This window comes from Hyperolius riggenbachi, chromosome 10, assembly GCF_040937935.1.
Source record: "Hyperolius riggenbachi isolate aHypRig1 chromosome 10, aHypRig1.pri, whole genome shotgun sequence".
Classification (NCBI taxonomy): Eukaryota; Metazoa; Chordata; class Amphibia; order Anura; family Hyperoliidae; genus Hyperolius; species Hyperolius riggenbachi.
This window is the reverse complement of record NC_090655.1, coordinates 251,981,335-252,001,486: the sequence shown is the minus strand read 5'-3', so window position 1 is coordinate 252,001,486 and position 20,152 is coordinate 251,981,335. Positions and strand designations below refer to the sequence as shown.

Genomic DNA, 20,152 nt, shown 5'->3' with positions numbered 1-20,152 from the left:
CGGCCAGCTGTGTCTCGGGTACCGCTTGCTGCCATAACCAACCTGCTCAGAGCACGTGCGACACACTTCCCCTCTGTGCTTCCTTGTTTCGGATGACGTCAGCCCGTGGCTCCTCCCTATGCATTTCGTTTCCAAAGAAACTCATCAGGGGCTAACGGGCGCGTCAACCTCCCTCTCTGATGTACTTCCCACAACCCCTCCCCTTCCACTGTCACATTCTCTACCCCACGTCGCCGTTTTAGTTACTGGCATCCAGGAAGTAGTTGCCCACTATTATAAAAGTCTATAGTTACAAAATTTAAATAGACAGCTTTATCTCTATCCTCCCTGCAATACATTTATACAGCTCTCACTGCATTTTAACTTTATTTTCATGTCTGAAATCCTATTGTACGCTCTGTATCTGCCATCTTGTGGACACACATAGGTACTACAGCATAACTCATATATATTAATTTCCTCAACATTTGTTGCACTCAGGAATCAGGAAGGGTCCAAGGTATCAGATCAAACTATGAGTCCATCCCCTCTAACCCCTCCTCCCCGGCCAGTACCCTATATCTTTACTTCAACTATTGTCTATGAAACTATTAAGATCCAACTCAATGTTTAACCCATTGGGGGTAAGGCAAACCATTTTGTAAATCCACTTTGTTTCAATTTTGGAAATTTCCCTCTTTGGGTTACAGCCCCTCCAGCTCCTAGTGAGTTTTTCTACCCACATGCTGACAAGTAAATGGGGTCACGCTCATGTTTATCCCTAAAATGGGCTAAGACGCTATGATTAGTAAACCCCTTTTTAATGTTATTCACATGCTCCCCAAACCTTAATTTTAGTGGCCTTGTGGTCCTACCTATGTATTGTAGGCCACAACTGCACCAAAGCAAATACATAACAAATTTTGTAGCACATGTAATTAACTCTTCTGATTCCCATTGACAGAGGAGGTGACATTACTAGCCCTCTTCATCACCCCTATTTTACATAGATTACACCCCCTACATGGGAAAAAAAACGGGCTGTTGGCAGGGGTTAGTGGTCCTAACCGGAGGTGATACACAGCTGGGTGCTAGCAAATTTTTAAGGTTTGGGGCCCTCCAATAAAGAAAATTGGGCTTATCAGGGAGATGATTCCTTAGAACACAGTCCTCATGTAATATTGACCAGTATCTCTGTATGATACATTCCAACTGCCTATAATGACTATTATAGTTTGTAACATAAGAAATTGTAGGGGCTTTATCATCTGGGGCCCTATCCTCCAGTAACCTGGACCTATCCATTTTTCTTACTTGATCTTTTACCCTTTCAAGCTGTTCTCCTCTATAACCCTTTTGTAAGAACTTCTGCATTAGAATCCCTGACTGGATATGAAAATCCCCCATTGTGCTGCAGTTCCTGCGTACCCGCATTTATTGTCCTTTAGGGACATTCCGTAGCCATCTATGGTGGTGACAGCTGTCCATCTGTATGTATCTGTTTCCTTAGCATGCGTTCTTGTGGACAGTCCATCACCATCCTTGTATATTTCCATATCAAGGAAATGTATCTTAGACTCCGGTACTTGCCCCTCCAATTTTATATTGAGATCATTATCATTTAAACTTTTAATTAAAGGATATGTCTAGGCAACTAAAAAAAAAAAAAAAAAAAGGATCCATTTACCTGGGGCTTCCTCCAGCCCCAGGCAGCCATCCTGTGGTCTTGCTGCAGCTCTGGTGGCTCCCGGTCTCCTCCGCTGCAGAAGCCTCGCCAGGTCAGCTTCCAGTTCGGCTTCTTCTGCGCTCCACTGCGCAGGTCACGTCGACGTCATCAGGCCGGTACTGCGCAGGCGAATAACTGCATCTGCGCAGTACAGTCTTAATGACATCAGCGAGACCACGTGACCTGCTTTTTGGAGCGCAGAAGAATTGTATTTAAAAAAAAAAAGATGAAATTAATAATAATAATAAAAAAAAAATGCAGCAGCGAACAGATGCCACTCTGTTGGTGGCAAGAAAAGGAGGCACAAGGCATTTGTGTGCTAAGTTGTATGGCCCTGCAGCAAGCTTTTAAAGCAACAGTGGCCTGAATTGTAAAAAAAAATGGCCTGATCACTACCGGGGTGTAAGCCCGTGGTCCTTAAAGTAGATCCGAGATAAACTTTTACTCATTGCATAATTGTGTTCCTTTCATATAGTTTATAAAGCATTGCTCAAGCTAAATATTTTTTGTTTTGTTTTAATACCCTAATTCCCTATAAACTAAACAAGTCTCGCCCACCGCTTCTCCAGAGTGCCTTAGCACTCTGAGCCTTAGTAGCAAGGGCTTATGGGAGCTCAGTCTGGGCAGGAGGAGGAGGGGTTTACTTACTAGCCAGAAATTTCAGAGGCAGAGGGGAGGGTGGAGGAGGATAGGGGAGTGAAGTTTTCATATGCTGTGGGGTGAAGATGCAGAGCAGTTTGCCTGTGTGTAATGTGACAAACAGAACATGGCCGCTCTCATTGTATCACAGGAATAAATAATCAAACTATTGAAGCTGTTTGCAGCTAGAGTTTCTGTGTAAACTTTAGATAAGATATATAGACAAGTTACTTGTTATAGTTAGTTTTCATCTCGGATCCACTTTAAGTGGTTAAAATTCAGTGAGAACTGTATAAATTTATTGCAGGGAGGATAAGGATAAAGCAGTCCATTTAAGTTTCATAATGAGAACTACACACTTTTATAATAGTGGGCAACTACTTCCTGGATGCCAGTAACTAAAACAGCGACGTGGGGTAGAGAATGTGACAGTGGAAGGGGAGGGTTTGCGGCAGGGCTGTGGAGTCGGTACAAAAATCCACCGACTCCGACTCCTCAGTGCGCATGCTATGCAGCATTACCATGTGTAACATAGGAGCGCATGCTATGCAGCATTACCATGTGTAACATAGGAGCGCAGGCTATGCAGCATTACCATGTGTAACATAGGAGCGCATGCTATGCAGCATTACCATGGGCAACATAGGAGCGCATGCTATGCAGCATTACCATGTGCAACATAGGAGCGCAGGCTATGCAGCACTACAATGTGCAACATAGGAGCGCAGGCTATGCAGCACTACCATGTGTAACATAGGAGCGCATGCTATGCAGCATTACCATGTGTAACAGAGGAGCGCAGGCTATGCAGCATTACCATGTGTAACAAAGGAGCGCAGGCTATGCAGCACTACCATGTGTAACATAGGAGTGCATGCTATGCAGCATTACCATGTGCAACATAGGAGCGCAGGCTATGCAGCATTACCATGTGTAACATAGGAGCGCAGGCTACACAGCATTACCTTGTGTAACATAGGAGCGCAGGCTATGCAGCACTACCATGTGTAACATAGGAGTGCATGCTATGCAGCATTACCATGTGCAACATAGGAGCGCAGGCTATGCAGCATTACCATGTGTAACATAGGAGCGCAGGCTATGCAGAATTACCATGTGTAACATAGGAGCGCAGGCTATGCAGCATTACCATGTGTAACATAGGAGCGCATGCTATGCAGCATTACCATGTGTAACATAGGAGCGCAGGCTATGCAGCATTACCATGTGTAACATAGGAGCGCAGGCTATGCAGCATAACCATGTGTAACATAGGAGCGCAGGCTATGCAGCACTACCATGTGTAACATAGGAGCGCATGCTATGCAGCATTACCATGTGTAACATAGGAGCGCATGCTATGCAGCATTACCATGTGTAACATAGGAGTGCAGGCTATGCAGCATTACCATGTGTAACATAGGAGCGCAGGCTATGCAGCACTACCATGTGTAACATAGGAGCGCATGCTATGCAGCATTACCATGTGTAACATAGGAGCGCATGCTATGCAGCATTACCATGTGTAACATAGGAGTGCATGCTATGCAGCATTACCATGTGCAACATAGGAGCGCAGGCTATGCAGCATTACCATGTGTAACATAGGAGCGCAGGCTACACAGCATTACCTTGTGTAACATAGGAGCGCAGGCTATGCAGCACTACCATGTGTAACATAGGAGTGCATGCTATGCAGCATTACCATGTGCAACATAGGAGCGCAGGCTATGCAGCATTACCATGTGTAACATAGGAGCGCAGGCTATGCAGAATTACCATGTGTAACATAGGAGCGCAGGCTATGCAGCATTACCATGTGTAACATAGGAGCGCATGCTATGCAGCATTACCATGTGTAACATAGGAGCGCAGGCTATGCAGCATTACCATGTGTAACATAGGAGCGCAGGCTATGCAGCATAACCATGTGTAACATAGGAGCGCAGGCTATGCAGCACTACCATGTGTAACATAGGAGCGCATGCTATGCAGCATTACCATGTGTAACATAGGAGCGCATGCTATGCAGCATTACCATGTGTAACATAGGAGTGCAGGCTATGCAGCATTACCATGTGCAACATAGGAGCGCAGGCTATGCAGCATTACCATGTGTAACATAGGAGCTCAGGCTATGCAGCATTACTATGTGTAACATAGGAGCGCAGGCTATGCAGCACTACCATGTGTAACATAGGAGCGCATGCTATGCAGCATTACCATGTGCAACATAGGAGCGCAGGCTACGCAGCATTACCATGTGTAACATAGGAGCGCAGGCTACGCAGCATTACCATGTGTAACATAGGAGCGCAGGCTATGCAGCACTACCATGTGTAACATAGGAGCGCATGCTATGCAGCATTACCATGTGCAACATAGGAGCGCAGGCTACGCAGCATTACCATGTGTAACATAGGAGCGCAGGCTACGCAGCATTACCATGTGTAACATAGGAGCGCAGGCTACGCAGCATTACCATGTGTAACATAGGAGCGCAGGCTGCGCAGCATTACCATGTTTAACATAGGAGCGCAGGCTATGCAGCATTACCATGTGTAACATAGGAGCGCAGGCTACGCAGCATTACCATGTGTAACATAGGAGCGCAGGCTATGCAGCATTACCATGTGTAACATAGGAGCGCAGGCTATGCAGCATTACCATGTGTAACATAGGAGCGCAGGCTATGCAGCACTACCATGTGTAGCGGGCGCACGTTGATGTCTTGCCTCACACTGCTCAATTTATTTTACAGTGCTATAGCAGTGCAGCTTAATGCATCAACCCCTGTGTGAGAACTGAGCATTACCGCTTCCTCCTCCGCCCCAGTGGCCGGTTAGAAAAGCAATTATAAATGCTGCATTATAGACGTGCTCGTGGCCAGGAACAAGCGCTTTTCAACAAGGCTGTTACTAAACAGCTGTACTTCTGGGTATTTAAAGGGGAACTGAAGTGTGAAGAATATGGAGGCTGCCATATTTATTTCCTTGTAAACAATACACATTGCCTGTCAGGCCTGCTGATCTATTTGGCTGCTGAAGTGTCTGAATCCCACCAGAAACAAGCATGCAGCTAATCTTTTCAGATCTGACAATAATGTCAGAAACACCAGATCTGCTGCATGCTTGTTCAGGGTCTGTGGGTAAAAGTATTAGAGGCAGAGGATCAGCAGCACAGCCAGGTAATGTGCATTGTTAAAAAGGAAATAAAAATGTCAGCCTCCATATCCCTCTTGCCGGGCGCCGTGTACTCACAGTCGGCTGCTGTCACGATACTCCGCCCCTGGGTCTAAAGCCATGCGTCTCAGCTGTGGCAGACACACAGGAACATGGGAGACGCAGGCAATTACCTATAGATAGCGATTTCTAAGCAACCAAGGATCACACTAAGGTGGCCAAACCATGACGGCATCAGCACTGGCACTAATTAGCAGAAATGTAGCACTGTATTAGGTTAATCAGCGCTGCTGAAACTAGCAAAAGACCACTGATTAAGTCACAGAGGAAAAGAGGGCAGCCCAGTGTGAGAGAATAAAGAGACCTTTCTCTTCCTCAGGGTGTCTGTACTGCTAATATTAGCAAGCTGTCACCAAATACTATCATGAATGATAGATTTTTGCCATCTATAGTTAACATGAGCACATAGCACAACCCCTAATATGGCCAGTCTGTGAGCAGTGACAGTCATAAGAGCAATACAGATACACTTCATTCCATATTTACTGCTGATTACTCACCTGTACTGCCCTCTGTAACAGTGTCCTCCTCTTTACTTGTCCTCATCATGTCACCCTCCTCCATAGACTGCTGATCACTCCTCACATATGTCTCTTCTTCTTCCTTTTTAATTGTCTTTATCATGTCACCTTCCTCCATAGACTGCTGATCACTCCTCACATATGTCTCTTCTTCTTCCTTTTTAATTGTCCTCATCATGTCACCCTCCTCAATAGACTGCTGATCACTCCTCACATATGTCTCTTCTTCTTCCTTTTTAATTGTCCTCATCATGTCACCCTCCTCAATAGACTGCTGATCACTCCTCACATATGTCTCTTCTTCTTCCTTTTTAATTGTCTTTATCATGTCACCCTCCTCCACAGACTGCTGATCACTCCTCACATAGGTCTCTTCTTCCTCTTTAACCACAGCACTTTCATGTATAAGTTTTACACCCTAAGAGTGCAAAGTGAGAGATAATGTAATATGTGGACACAGATAACAGCATACACAGGAGGAAACAATGTCACACAGTTTCGTGTCTCTGGGACCCTCAGCCCCACCTACCTGATAATGGTTGGGGATGGTGGTATCTTCTTGTGGACAATCCTGGAAATAAAGTGGACCTGTGCATCTTTTTGGTGGTTTACTGTTACTGGATCTATCTGCAGGAAACACACACTGACTGATTACATTGTTTCTATGTGTTTATCAGACTATGGGGGGGGGGTAGGATCTAGGTGGACCCTCCGTACTGCTCTCTTCTTTACAAGAAATTAAAGAATTCTCTTACCCGGTGTTGTGAGGTGCAGCTGATTCTCCATCATAGTGTCCTTGTAGAGGTCCCGGTGTCCTAATATAAACTGCCACTCCCGCATGTAGAAATAGACATCCTGACACCTTATAGGTACCTGACACACACAATTATTAAAGTCACCACACAGACACACCTCTTGCTGTTGCTGGATAATGTCCCATAATTCCCAGCACCGCTCACCTGTCTTGTCAGCAGCTCCATCATCTTCCTCATGATTTCCACAATCTTCTGCTTGTGTTTCTCAGATATCACAAAGTGAGGTGGAGGCGCCATAATGGTCACATAATCGCCAGACTTCACTGGAGGAAAACTCTGTATAGAAAGACCAAGAGTAATGTCACATGTCCTCCCAAAATCCTCCTCAAGTCTCTAATCAGCTAAGTGCAGGGCCGCAACACTGCTCCCCAGCACTAGAGGTGGATATTTCAAACCCCCCCCCCCCCAATTGTGCCCCCCAGTATAGGTAGTCAGATGCACCCCCAGAATTAGGCAGGCCCCACACACACACAAACAGAGTTGTAAGCAGAGCCTGCAGTGCTGCCTACTCACCTCCCCGGGAACTCAGCTGTGTCCCTGTAGTGATGAAAATAACAAAAAACGACACAAGAGGGAGACGGAGAGAAGATGCCACAAGCCTGCGACATGGCTGAGTTCCCAGTGTAGTGAGGAGCAGCAAGGGCGGGGGAGGCAAAAGGAGAATTTGAGGGGGTAGGGTCCACAGGTGGGTCCTCAAGGCTGTGTGCCCAGAAGCTAGTGCATTTCCCGCCTCTGCATGTGACCTACCAGAATCCTCCTCACCTCTCCAGTCAGGTGTGTGTTTTATTATTAGAGAAAAAAGTGGTATCATGTGACCTCCCAGAATCCTTCTTACCTCTCCAGTCAACAGAAAGGTGATATCCAGGGTGAGGTTAAATATCTTCTCGGTCATATGACTCTGGTCCTCATCCATCCTCAGTGATGTGGTCATGTGATCTGTATGAGATGCTGCCTTTTGATAGATAATAAGGGGAGAGTAATGTAGGCTGTACAATTGTCAGTGGTGAAACTACAGATGCAGGATCCCCCCCTCAACCCAGCACTTCCCATTGCTGTCACTTCCCATTCCTGTCATGGTAAAGCTGTCTGTCTCCTCTCCATCTGGCATTCTCACCTCACATCCACCTCCCACTGTTACCATTCCTGTGATGTTACAGCAGTGCTGGTAGTGGTAGATGGATGAGGCTATGAGGAGAGGCAGAGAGGCTAATGGGAGCAGAGGACTGGAGAACACTGTGACAGCTAGCTATAAATCAATGTAAATCCCTCCTTTTACTACTCTACATGGAGGTGGGGAAGGGAGCAATACGGGAGTAATGACATGGCTATCCTAAAGGAGAATTAACATTACTGGAAAATAATGGCAATGCTGGGGGTCACAGGGAGGACATGGCTGTACTGGAAAAGAAATGGCATTACTGGGGTGGGGAGACATTATATACTGGGGGGATAATTGATGAAGTGGAAGTCAATTGCACAACCAGCAAAGTAACGTTGGGATGTGCCTGGAGCCGACAGCCAGCAGTTCCAACCATAAAGTAATAAAGTTAAGTCCAGCACCATCCAATATTATTGCGCTTTCACTTTATTAGAAGATTACTGACATAGTATATTACTATGTCAGTAATCTTCTAATAAAGTGAAAGTGCAATAATATTGGATGGTGCCGGACTCAACTTTATTAATTAATACTGGGGGATAATGGCATTGCTGGGTTCACTGCTACACTAGGAAATACATGGCATTACTGTGGCATACCTCCCAACTTTTTGACATAAAAAAAATGGACACTTAAGCCACACCCCTAGTCATGCATATCAAACATTTCATAGGAAAAATATGTTTTAGAATTTAAAAAAAAAAATCACACTGGTCCTTTCTATTCTGGTTTATTTTCCTTCATATTAACGTGTAAATAAGAAATATATCAAATTAAAGGATGTGAATAAAGTGTAGATTCAATGAAAAACATTTTTCAAATGAGAAATTCATATATTTACACAGATTTATATATTAGTCCTGAAAGAGGGACAAATGAGGAAGAAAATAGGGACAAAGGGAACTATGTTGTGGTGGCGGGACATTACATACTGGTGGATAATGGCAGCACTGGGGACACTGTGGAGATACGGCTATATTGGGAAAAAAAATGGCATTACTGAGGTGAGGGAAATTATGTACTGGAGGATAATGGCAATGCTGGGGGACACAGGGAGGACATGGCTATACTTGATGGACAGATTGCCTTGGCTCTGTGATGTGACAGAACTAAATATGTCCACTCCAACGTCTGCTCCATATATAACAAGAATCTACACAATTACCTCTTCCAACCACAGAGGCGCTCACACGCTTTATGGACTGAACCAGTTTTATATGCTCCTGTACTGCCTGATGAAGCGGGACTGTTGACCGCGAAATGTGTTGTGATTTTATGGAGTTGTGAATAAATTGTATATTTTTTACTCTGCATTTGAGTATATGTCCACTACCAGAGGGAGGCAAGTCCACCTCGACTTCCCTCTTTTTATCATTTTTAGAACATTGTTTTACTCTGCTTGGCGCCTCTGTTCGTACATATTACAGCACTCTTCCAACAATGTCTCCTCGCCATCTCCTGCAGCTTCTATTTCTGGGGTGTTACATCACTTCCTATCTTTGGCTTAATTTTTTTCCTTTCTGTGCATTCCACCTGGGAGAGGCGAGGTTGCCTTCTTGTGGTGAATGGGCTAACTGCAGCCTGTTTGTGGAATCGCCTGCACTCAACCATACGGTAGCCATCAGAGTAGGCCCGGATTTACCTCGCAGGGCACAGATGTCCTGGCACCTTAGACTTCGCCCTTCATGAACCAAACTGCACTAGCACTGCAAGTGTGCTGGCTGGTCCAGCTGTCACTTCTCCCTTACCTGTCATATGTAGCTACAGGTGCCCCTTAGTATTAGGTAGCCAGAAGTACCTTCAATAGTAGCTAGAGGTTCCCCCAAGTATTAGGTAGATAGAAGAACCTCCGTATTAAGTATCATTGTTAAGAAGCAAGAGGTACCCCTGACTGAAGGGAGATCTCATCAGTAGCATGCCGATAGCCGGGTGAGTAACCTCTCATTTACACTCTCATCAGGACTCTGCATAGGGAAGAAGGCGCTCTGGAATGGGAGTGAGCCGTCTTTCCATCATCAGGCGCCCATAGGCATCTGCCTACAGAGCCTTATGGTAAATCCAGCCCTGCAATAGAAGCATGAAAATGAACAGGTCCGTAACGCCCATGACGCAACCTAAATTGCGTGTCAGGTAGTGTCGTCCAAATTTGCCTCAGGCAGCAAAAAGTCTAGAGCACGGCCCTGAAAATGAAATTAAATATTTAAAAACAGTTATAAAGAAGAGGAAAATTACCCCTTCTCAAGGAACACTGTTAAATAAAAGAATAGAGGTGGCAGCCGCCCTCCTAGCCAGAGCAGGTCTCACCTGATGTATGGTAGCCATCCAGAAGGATCAGCCAAATAGAACTTTGTCCCTCTTACGCCAGAGACCAGGCTTGCGAGCACTCCAACCGGATACGGGTCATTAGCCCGTGGGAGCAGTCAGTTAGCAGCAGTGATAGGTGTCTGGGGCCGGCGGCCAGCCGCTCTCTCACTTCGTACTATGCAAGGAAGAAGGGGTTTCTATTAGGTGATCACTGAAAGAGGTCGTCACATGGGAAGTAATATATAGGAAGTAATATATTACAGGAATAATAGGGTAATATGACAAAAGCACTTTATCGTGCATAAAGGAGGTATAAAATTATATAAGACGACGCGTTTCAAAGAAAAGCCACTTTCTGTTTCATCAGGTCAATAATAAAGATAGATAGAATTAGATAGAATTGCTCCCTTCTCAAGGAAAACACTCAAGAACGAGATAAATAATTATAGCTTTAATGTTCCAAAAAACTATCACAGAATGCAATGCGTTTTCTCGGGACTAGATTCCCGCTTCATCAGGCAAATATTGAGAGAAAAATCACAAAAAGAGCTGTAAGCCCAGTGCCTCAATGGCAGTTTTTGGAACATTCATGCTGTAATTATCTATATCATTCTTGAGTGTTTTCCCTGAAAAGAGGTACGTTCATATCCGCCGCCTCTTTTTAAACTGTTCTGAAGTATTTTATTTTAGCATTTGTGAAACTTGTGTCCGTGTTCTACCACCCTGAGTGGAGAGTTTTCTCTGGATTTTGTCCAATTCTACAGAGAGCGACATTTTAACCCAAGTGGGGTCGGGTTTGTTCTGCCCACCTGTGTACTGTGTGGCCACTGCTGTGGCACATTATTTTGATCATAATTGTTCACATCTATCTCCCTCCTGTGGTGAAATAAGATACTGCACTATACTGGCTCTCAGTCTCCTCCCACATTCTCCTCTTTATGTGTAGGCTTTACCTGGGGGGGTTGTAGCTCCCCCCACTAGCTGTCTACCATGTAATGCTTTCTTTAATCTGTTCAGTTTGTGAAAGGACAGAGTTGACTTCCTATGAGAGGCATCCAAGATCAGATTGAGAATGATGTTCAAATCTTCCCCTATTACTACACTGCCTTCTGAAAATGAATCAGGGGTTTCTAGAAATGTATTTAAAAGGGGACAGGGTGGGCATGGTCTGGTGCTGCTTCAGGATGGCTGCATGCTAGAGGAGCTCCGCTTCGGCCCCGTTCAGAGCCGACTCTTCAGCTACACTAAGCAGCAACCCCAAGACCCAAGGGGACCTGGACACTCAGCTCTCTAAGCAAATACCGGAGTTAAGCACATTGGTGTAGTGGTTAGTGCTCTCGCCTTGTACCGCTGGGTCACCGGTTCAAATCCCAGCCAGGGCAACATCTGCAAGGAGTTTGTATGTTTTCCCTGTGTCTGTGTGGGTTTCCTCCAGGCACCCCGGTTTCCTCCCACATCCCAAAAATAATAAGTTAACTGGCTTTCCCCTAAATTGGCCCTAGACTATGATACATGCACTGCATGATACATACATATCTATCGTTCTCCCCAGACTCTTTTAGCCGGGTGCTCCACCCGGCTAGATTTGGTGACCACCCGGCTGTCATCGGCTCAGCTCCTCACCTCCTCCTATGCTGTAAGCAGAGTTGCCCTGCATTTTCATCTTAACCCACCCGGCTACTTTTTCATGCCACCCGGCTACTATTCCATGCCACCCGGCTGGAAAAAAATTCTGGGGAGAACAATCTATCTATCTATCTATCTATCTGAGTAAGTGCCTCAATCTTTAAGCAAGAAGAAGTAGCACCCTGCCCCCAGGGCCGGTCCAAGCAAGAAGAAGGGGCAGGTCCAAGCAAGAAGAAGTAGCTCCCTGCCCCCAGAGCTGGAGGGGGTAGCGGGCAGGAAGGGGGTATTGGGCACAGCAGCGGGTCGGACATCCCCCCCCCCTCACCTGGGTCCTCCATCTGCACTCCCCCTCTAGCTTAAGTTCAGCAGCAGCCGCCACTATTAGTAAGAGGCAGTGGGCGGGGATGACTCACCTCTTCCGCGTTCCACTGTAGTCACTTCCTGCAATGCCGTCCACTTACAATGGGTGGCATTGCAGGAAGTAACGACAGTGGAACACAAGCTGGAACGCAGAAGAGGTGAGTCATCCCCGCTCGCTGCCTCTTACTAATAGTGGCGGCTGCTGCTCAGTTTAAGTTGGAGGGGGGACCCAGGTGAGCTTAAGCTGCCAGGGGAGCGTCTGCTGAGCTTAAGCTGGAGGGGGAGCGCACATGGGGGACCCAGGTGAGGGAGGGGCTGTGCCCAATACCCCCTTATGTGGCGTATGCTACGCCACGGTCGGCTAGTCTGTATACTCTGTAGAGCACTGCGTAAGATGTCAGCGCTATATAAATACTAAAAAATAATAATAATAATAATAATAATAAATAAAAGAGGTTGTTTGGACCAAAAAAAAAAAAAACAGGGCAGACAGGCAGCGCTGGAACTAATATGGCACCCACCTGTCCTTCCTCAGCACAGTACTCACCCACCAAGGTGGCAGCTTCAATCCCACAGAAAGAAAGACGAGTCCTGGACTGTGAAGAAGATGCCCACCACCGCTATCATGAGGGACACAGCAGCAGACATAAAAGAGACCCTGTCTGCTGCCATAGTGGATCTCAGAGAGGATATCACATGGATTAATAACTAGCTCACAGTGGTGGAGCAAGATGGACAATACACAAGGCACCAGGTTAGTGAATTCCAGCCTCACTCTGCCTACCAGGACTCTAAATTACTTGAATTATAACATAAATTAGATTTAGATAACAGAAGATGGAGAAATAATAGAAGATTAAGGCTGCTGTCACAGTGGGACGTTACAGGCGCACGTTAGAGCAGCCTGTAACGCAGCCCACCGCACAGTAATGAAAAATCAATGGGCTGTTCACAGTGCCCACATTGCGTTACATTGTAACACTGCACGTTCTGGGAAAGTGCAGCATGCTGTGCGTTATACTGGACTTTAGCTGTGTTAGACTGTTTGCACATCAGTGTTCTCCCCAGGACTTATTAAGTGGGCGGGCCGCCCGGCTGTTTTGAGCCACCGCCCGCCTGTTTTGAAACCCCACCACCGCCTTTTTTCTGAGTATTTACACTTTCTCTGAGCGGCGATCCTCAAGAAAATGGCCGCCGCAAAGCCATGAGCAGGGGACACTTTTCAAGCTCGCAGTGTACTGGGCGGGATGAGTCAGCGTCTTCCACAAATTAATGCGCCTCTGCACCACCCACCGGCCAATAGGAGACCTCGCCGACCCGACCCGCACTTCGGTCACGTGGTGTGGTGTCACCAGGGTCCTAGCGCTGCTATATGGCGAACCTGAGTGATGGAGGAGCGTGTTCACAATGTGGTTGACAACAGCCTTGTTCTCCTTGTCGTAGTTCTGGCGGTAAGTCATGATGCTGGTGGGATTCGGTGTCGTCTCGGTTAATGAACAGTGAGGATCGGTCCGGCGCACAGAAGCCTCTGTTCCGTTCAAACAAGAACTGAGGTATCTGCCAGACGTGTATTTACAGGAGTGCAGTATATCTCACCCAGCCACGCTCTCTGTTTAGATAGCATGAGGTTCTGTTCAGCCAAGCACGCAGCCTGTTTGCAGCATAGCTGTATTCTGCAGGCTGCCTAACGAGTCACTCATCCTCTGTAGTGGCTGCGACGTCATCTGTCTCTGCCTCTGTCCCGTCCCGCGCCCATGGCTCTGCTCATGTTGCACGTGGAGGTCTGGTGTCATTAATCTTTTGGTAAGACACTCTTCTCTGCACTCCCCTCTCCTCCTCTTTAAAGCACACATTCCATTGCGTTTCTGCTTCTCATTCACTGTGCCTGATGCAGGTAACGGCACACCGTTCTCACTTTGTTTATACAATGCTTTCTGCATTCCTCACTCTGGCTGGTATTGCTTTTTTTGTACATAGCTGCTCAGTGATTTATATTTGTTTTTTTTTATCTTGTATGACTGTATTTTACTGTTGCACTGTTTCATCATTTACTATATTTTCATTAACTGCTGCACTGCCACTTTATGCTGAATGGGCAGATCGACCAAGATACAGATCCCTCACTGATCAGAGAGAGATCTATTGGCTGCCCATACACTGCAGACTGATTACTGAGCAACCTTATGACACTGCCTCATCCTCTCCATTGCTGTCCCATCCAAATGTTAATCTGCTCCCCTGCAGCTGCTCCTGGTTCCGAATTCATGTTGCACATGGCTGGTGTATGTGTGATGTTACACGCCTTTTCCTCCACGCACCTGATCGACAACATTGGTCTGAAATTTTACAGCTTGCTCGATTGTTATATTGGTTTTGGCTCAGAATCTGTTGATTCATTGATTGGGCAGGCTTGTTGTGACACCAGTTTTCATTTAATTACATAAAATTATCCAAATCACTAGATGGATGGACACCTTAAGAACGCCTCTATTATTTGCTAAATGACTTCCTGCTTGCAGCTTTACGATTCTCAAAAAAGCATGGTGTATTATATCAATAAACTAGCCATCTGGTCTTCAACCAGTGCAGGTGGGGGAACAACATTCAGAATCTGAGACTAATCATAGTGCTGCATTTATACTTACCTGCGGATTCTTCCAGCCACCTGTGGTCCGTGGGCTCCAACGCCATCCCCACGGGCCACTCTGGTCCTCCGCTGGCTGGCCTAGTCTCTTCCTTCCGTGGCCCAGTTGTGCAGTAATGCCTATATAAGGACAGTGAGCCCACGGTCCACAGGGGGCTAGAGGAAACCCCAGGTAAGTATAAATACAGCACTTTGATTAGTCTCAGGTACACTTTAAAGAATGCATTAACCACACACACCTCCAACTAGTAAATTAGCGTTACTGGCTGCCAATTGATCCCCAGCACCAGCCAGATCTCTGACATAAATCACACTAGCCAGTGGCTTACAGAATATGGCTGTTTAAGATTTGTATATAGAGACACTTGGCTACTGATTTTATCTTGAGGCACCTAGCTATTTAATAAAAAATTGGCTATTTTATCTTGATGCAAAGGAATACTTGTTTCTATTACCTGGATTCATGTGACTACTTGATTCTTGAATCTGGAGGCATGTGATTAATCAGCTATTGGGTAATGAATTTTGTTTTTTAATATATAATCGATGAATTAAAGTTTTTATTCTGCATGAAGGCTAGTTTCCACTAGGGGTTGTTTGCAGCATTACCGCATGTAAATGAATTTGCCTCGCCGTGGACCCACCCCACAGTGGTTGCCATGCACACCACTGGCTGGCAGAGGAGGATGGAGGAATCCGGGCAATCAGCAGGGATGAGTACCGAGGTGGATGGATCACGCCCATTATCCGCCCCATGTCATAGCCATGCCCATTTTACTCCACCCGGCTACTTTTTCATGCCACCCGGCTGGAGAAAAATTCTGGGGAGAACACTGCACATGCTCAGTGACTAGCCACATAACTAATTAATATTCACTGCACTGTGGTGACGTAACATGGACTCATAGTGTTGTCCGGATCATGAATGAATCGTTCATTTGATCCGGATCTTTTTTGTGAGTCGAATCATCCGGATCATCACAATGAACGATTTGGTTCACAGTGGATGTCTGTCTGGAAGAAACAGGAACATAGAGAATGTACAGTGCAGGGAAAGTCCTGTCCTGCTAGTCATTTCACCCCCAGTCTGCTTTCCTAGTAAAATGATTTAAATGAATCGGTTCAAAGATCCGGATCTTTTTAATGATCCGATTCGAATCATCCGAATCCTTGAAAGGATCCGGACTTCCCATCACTATCCTGGAGCGGCTGTTCTATCAGTATGTAACGATTGTGGAACTTTCTCCGTGATCAGCGCACAACGCGTGCGCTGACACGGCGGAAATCCTCCACAAGCGTGTAATTGCAGGCACCCAGCAAAAGGTGCTACGCACCTGTAGAGGGAAATTCCTGTCGGCAGATGGCGCTGGGGAGTGCAGAGGAACCAATCCTCTGTACCTCCACAAATGCCATACAGGAATTGTACGAAGCACAGAACGCAATCGCAAGAGAGGCGATTGCGAATGAGAACGAGCAAAGGGACAGGTTGTATGTGTGTGCACCAATCCAGTCGCCACCCCGTGACCGCGCACACACACAACAGCAGATATGAAATAGGAACGCGATCGCGAGAGGTGCGATCGCCAGACGTGACACAAGGCAGATCAGAATAGAATACGAGGGTAGCAAAAGGCACAGCAAATAAAACAATGAGGAGATACGGAAAATAACAAACGCTAGCTAACCGTGAACACCGCACTCATTCGCAACAGTGCACGCGGTTATGCGTGGTCTGCACGTGATAAGCACAATAGAGACAAGCACGCCTAACTAACCATTAACAGACAAACATGAAACAGAGGACGCGAGCGCTTGCTTAACGGTTACCTCACCGAGCCTCCAGCAAGCGTAGCAGACAAGACAGACACACGAAAACAGGGACAAGCGAGAGATAGGATCCACAGCACTAGCGAAAAGTGGCTAGCGCGATCCAAGTACAGAGTAGCAGAACAGAAGGATCCCCAGCGCTAGCGAAAAGTGGCTAGCGCGATCCCAGAAGACAGAACAGAAGGATCCCCAGCGCTAGCGAAAAGTAGCTAGCGCGATCCCAGGAGACAGAACAGAAGGATCCCCGGCGCTAGCGAAAAGTAGCTAGCGCGATCCCAGGAGACAGAACAGAAGAGATAGCTGGTAGCAACCGCTGCACCAGCAAGAACAGAGATCAGAACCATTTCCTGTCGACCACCGTAGGGACAGGACAATGGCAACAGGCAAGACAAGACAGAACAGGCAATACAGATAATACAATCTTAACTGCACTAGGGAAATCTGCCTAGCGCAGATTCAGGAATTACTCTAAGCTGATGATCAAACAGAGAGCAAGGCTGACACCCCACCAGAACAGAGAGCAAGGCTGACACCCCACCAGGAGTGTTACATAGGACGAAATCCTTATGACCAGCCAAGCATTGTGGGAAAGACATAGTACTTATAGTACACGCCTCCAATGAATGTGGCCAGGCAATTTGCATGACAACGTATGCAAATTCCTCTGCAAGCACAAGCTGCAAAACTGACAGAAGCTCTTCTTTCCAGAGTCCTGCAGCATGCAAACCTACACAATGGTCAAAGGGCTGCCTGCCTGCACAGGCTGCTGAGCAAATAATCACACAGTATAGATAGAACGAAAACAGCGCATTATGCGGCTCAATCTGACGTCCAAATTCAACACCACCATGCGTTGCGTTAGGGGCACGTTATGCGATCTTAACGTCCCCTAAAACGCAACGTCTTGGTGTGAAAGAGGTCTTAGAGGGCTCTCGAATCAGTGTTGACTCATCAAATCGGACCTGCTATAACTGCTATCTGCAATCTGTTGTTGGATAGCCCAAAAGATGTGCAGATTGGCATAGAAAGAGCCCATAGAGCTCTGAGGAAGAGATGAAGATCCACCCCAAGATGATCTAATGTGTTGCCTTACAAGCTTCACCCTGAAAGATTACATTATGAAAAAAGCAAGTGCAGGGCTGTGGAGTCAGTAAAAAAATCATCCGACTCCTCAGTTTATGAAACCTCTGACTCCAACTCCGATTTCAGGTACCCAAAATGGCTCCGACTCCTTAGTCTAATACTTACCAGGGCTGTGGATTTAGTACAAACATCATCTGACTCCCACTACTCAGTTTATAAAAACCACTGACTCCAACTCCAGGTACCCAAAATGACTCCGACTCCACAAGACAAAATAAGATTTTATGATGCTGTAGTTACATTATTTCAGGACTTATTGGCCATTACGCTACAGAACAGAAGGGTACTGAGGCCCCTGTTGCAGTTACTCAGGGATAGAAACATTGCTTATAGATTGTGCTTTCCTTTTTTCTTACAAGCAAATGAAGTGGACAGTTAAAGCTTTGCTGAAGACTCTGGCGTATACGCCACACTTTTGCAGATATTTTAGGCCTACATATTGTAAACCTCCTAGGATGGCATCATGGCAAATCATAACGTGGGGATTGCTGCAGAAGGAGCCACTCACTGACATTGTCCGCAAAGCCTTGGCCCTGATTGGTTGTCACCAAGGGGTCCAAGTGAACCTTGGAGCAGCAGAAGAAAAGATACAGTTTGGATTCCGATCAAAAGGCTGAGACAGGCCATGAGCAGGTACAAGGGCATAGCAGTGGAAATTAGGCACAGCTCCCTCAGGAAGAAACAGAAGTTACTTGATTCCAGTAGAATAACAGGAAAATTAAAATACTTGCCTAGCAGTAATTTTCCTTTCCTGGAGTTTCTCCATGGCAGCATACTAATGGGGCGGGACTTTACCCATTAGTATGCTGCCATAGAAAACACCAGGGAAAGAGACAGTTGATTTGCCTAAAGGTACAATAGTTAGGGTATGAGCCCTCTAACGCAGTTGTGTCTACTTCTTTCTGCTTTTCAGCATCTGTAACATTGATGTGTAACTGAAAAAGGGACACAACTGTATTAGTGGGCCCAGGCCCAACAACTCTGGAGTTCATGAGAAAATGGAAGTTGAATTTCATGCTGAGTTAAACCGGTTCTTATTGCAATGTTCACTTAAGAAGGCAAATTTCACCAAGCATTGCTTATTAGTAGGAGGGCTTTTCGGTCTCTTTTATCCCCCTATACATTCCTGGTGGTTTGGGTCACCCCAAGCTGCTTGGTTACTCGCTTCCTCAAGCCCCTGGCAGCCGTCCTGTGCCCTCGACGCAGCTCCGGTGGCTCCCAGTGTACTCCGCTGCAGCAGCCGACCTCGTCAGGTCGCGTTCCGGGTCGCTTTTTCCACGTTCCACTGCGCGGGTCATGTGGTCTCGCTGACGTCATCAGGATGGTACTGCGCAGGCACAAAACTACTGCGTCTGTGCAGTACCGTCCTAATGACGTCGGCAAGACCACGTGACCCGCGCAGTGGATCACACAAGAAGCCAACCTGCAATAGAGGACAACGGGAGCCACCGAAGCTGTGGTGAGGGCACAGGACGGCTGCCAGGCGCTGGAGGAAGCCCCAGGTAAGTGGATTTTTTTTTTTTTAATGCCTGGACGTATCCTTTAAAGATATACAAAATACCCTGAAATTCTTGGCACTATCACTTTAAACTTTGGTGCTTAGTACAGCCTGCAGCCACAGTGCTCAACATCAAAGTGACATGGCTGCCACCAGGGTATAAACCACAACAGGCTTTTAGTTTATGCACACCAAAAGATAACACTTTGTGAGGTGTGATAAAACAGTTTAAAAACAAAAAACGATTAAAAAAAAAGGTTCTATTCCGTTAGCCGGGCGCAACCGCTAAGATAATACAGTTTAAAAATTGGACCTTAGTTAAAACTCAGAACCTATAAGGTGTATGCACAGATTTTCGGTATCCAGTGCACATTATGATTACAGAATTGTAATTATTCCTAGGGATAGCCCATTCTCCTTCCCTTCCAGGTTTCGGCCTTCTGCCTTCATCAGGGGATAAGGAGAAGGGACAGATATGGGCTATAAATTATGTAAAGATAATTACCGAGTAATGGAGACAGACAGCAACTATCCAGCAGTACCCAGTCGGTAGGCCATAGGACTGCATTGGGCGCCCGTGATTGGGCCCAGGGAGTCAGCTGAACACTAGTTCCTGGGAACATCATTATTGGTCAGTTGCCTCCCAGCATCATTAGCCCAGCTAGGATT

General features: G+C 46.3%; 1 protein-coding gene across 2 annotated transcripts in view; it reads right to left on the bottom strand.

Annotated features, from left to right (window-relative positions):
* Positions 1-20,059, bottom strand: part of LOC137535317 (oocyte zinc finger protein XlCOF8.4-like) — a 42,292-nt gene extending 22,233 nt beyond the window's left edge. For both annotated transcript variants that reach the window (XM_068257147.1, XM_068257146.1), the window contains exons 1-6: positions 19,989-20,059; positions 7,758-7,874; positions 7,067-7,198; positions 6,863-6,980; positions 6,637-6,734; positions 6,087-6,525 (exon numbers count right to left, since the gene is read on the bottom strand). In XM_068257147.1, the coding sequence (XP_068113248.1) occupies positions 6,087-6,525; positions 6,637-6,734; positions 6,863-6,980; positions 7,067-7,198; positions 7,758-7,874; positions 19,989-20,051 (967 nt within the window). In that variant the 5' untranslated portion in view covers positions 20,052-20,059. The remainder of the gene's footprint in view (positions 1-6,086; positions 6,526-6,636; positions 6,735-6,862; positions 6,981-7,066; positions 7,199-7,757; positions 7,875-19,988) is intronic.
* Positions 20,060-20,152: the final 93 nt, after the last annotated feature.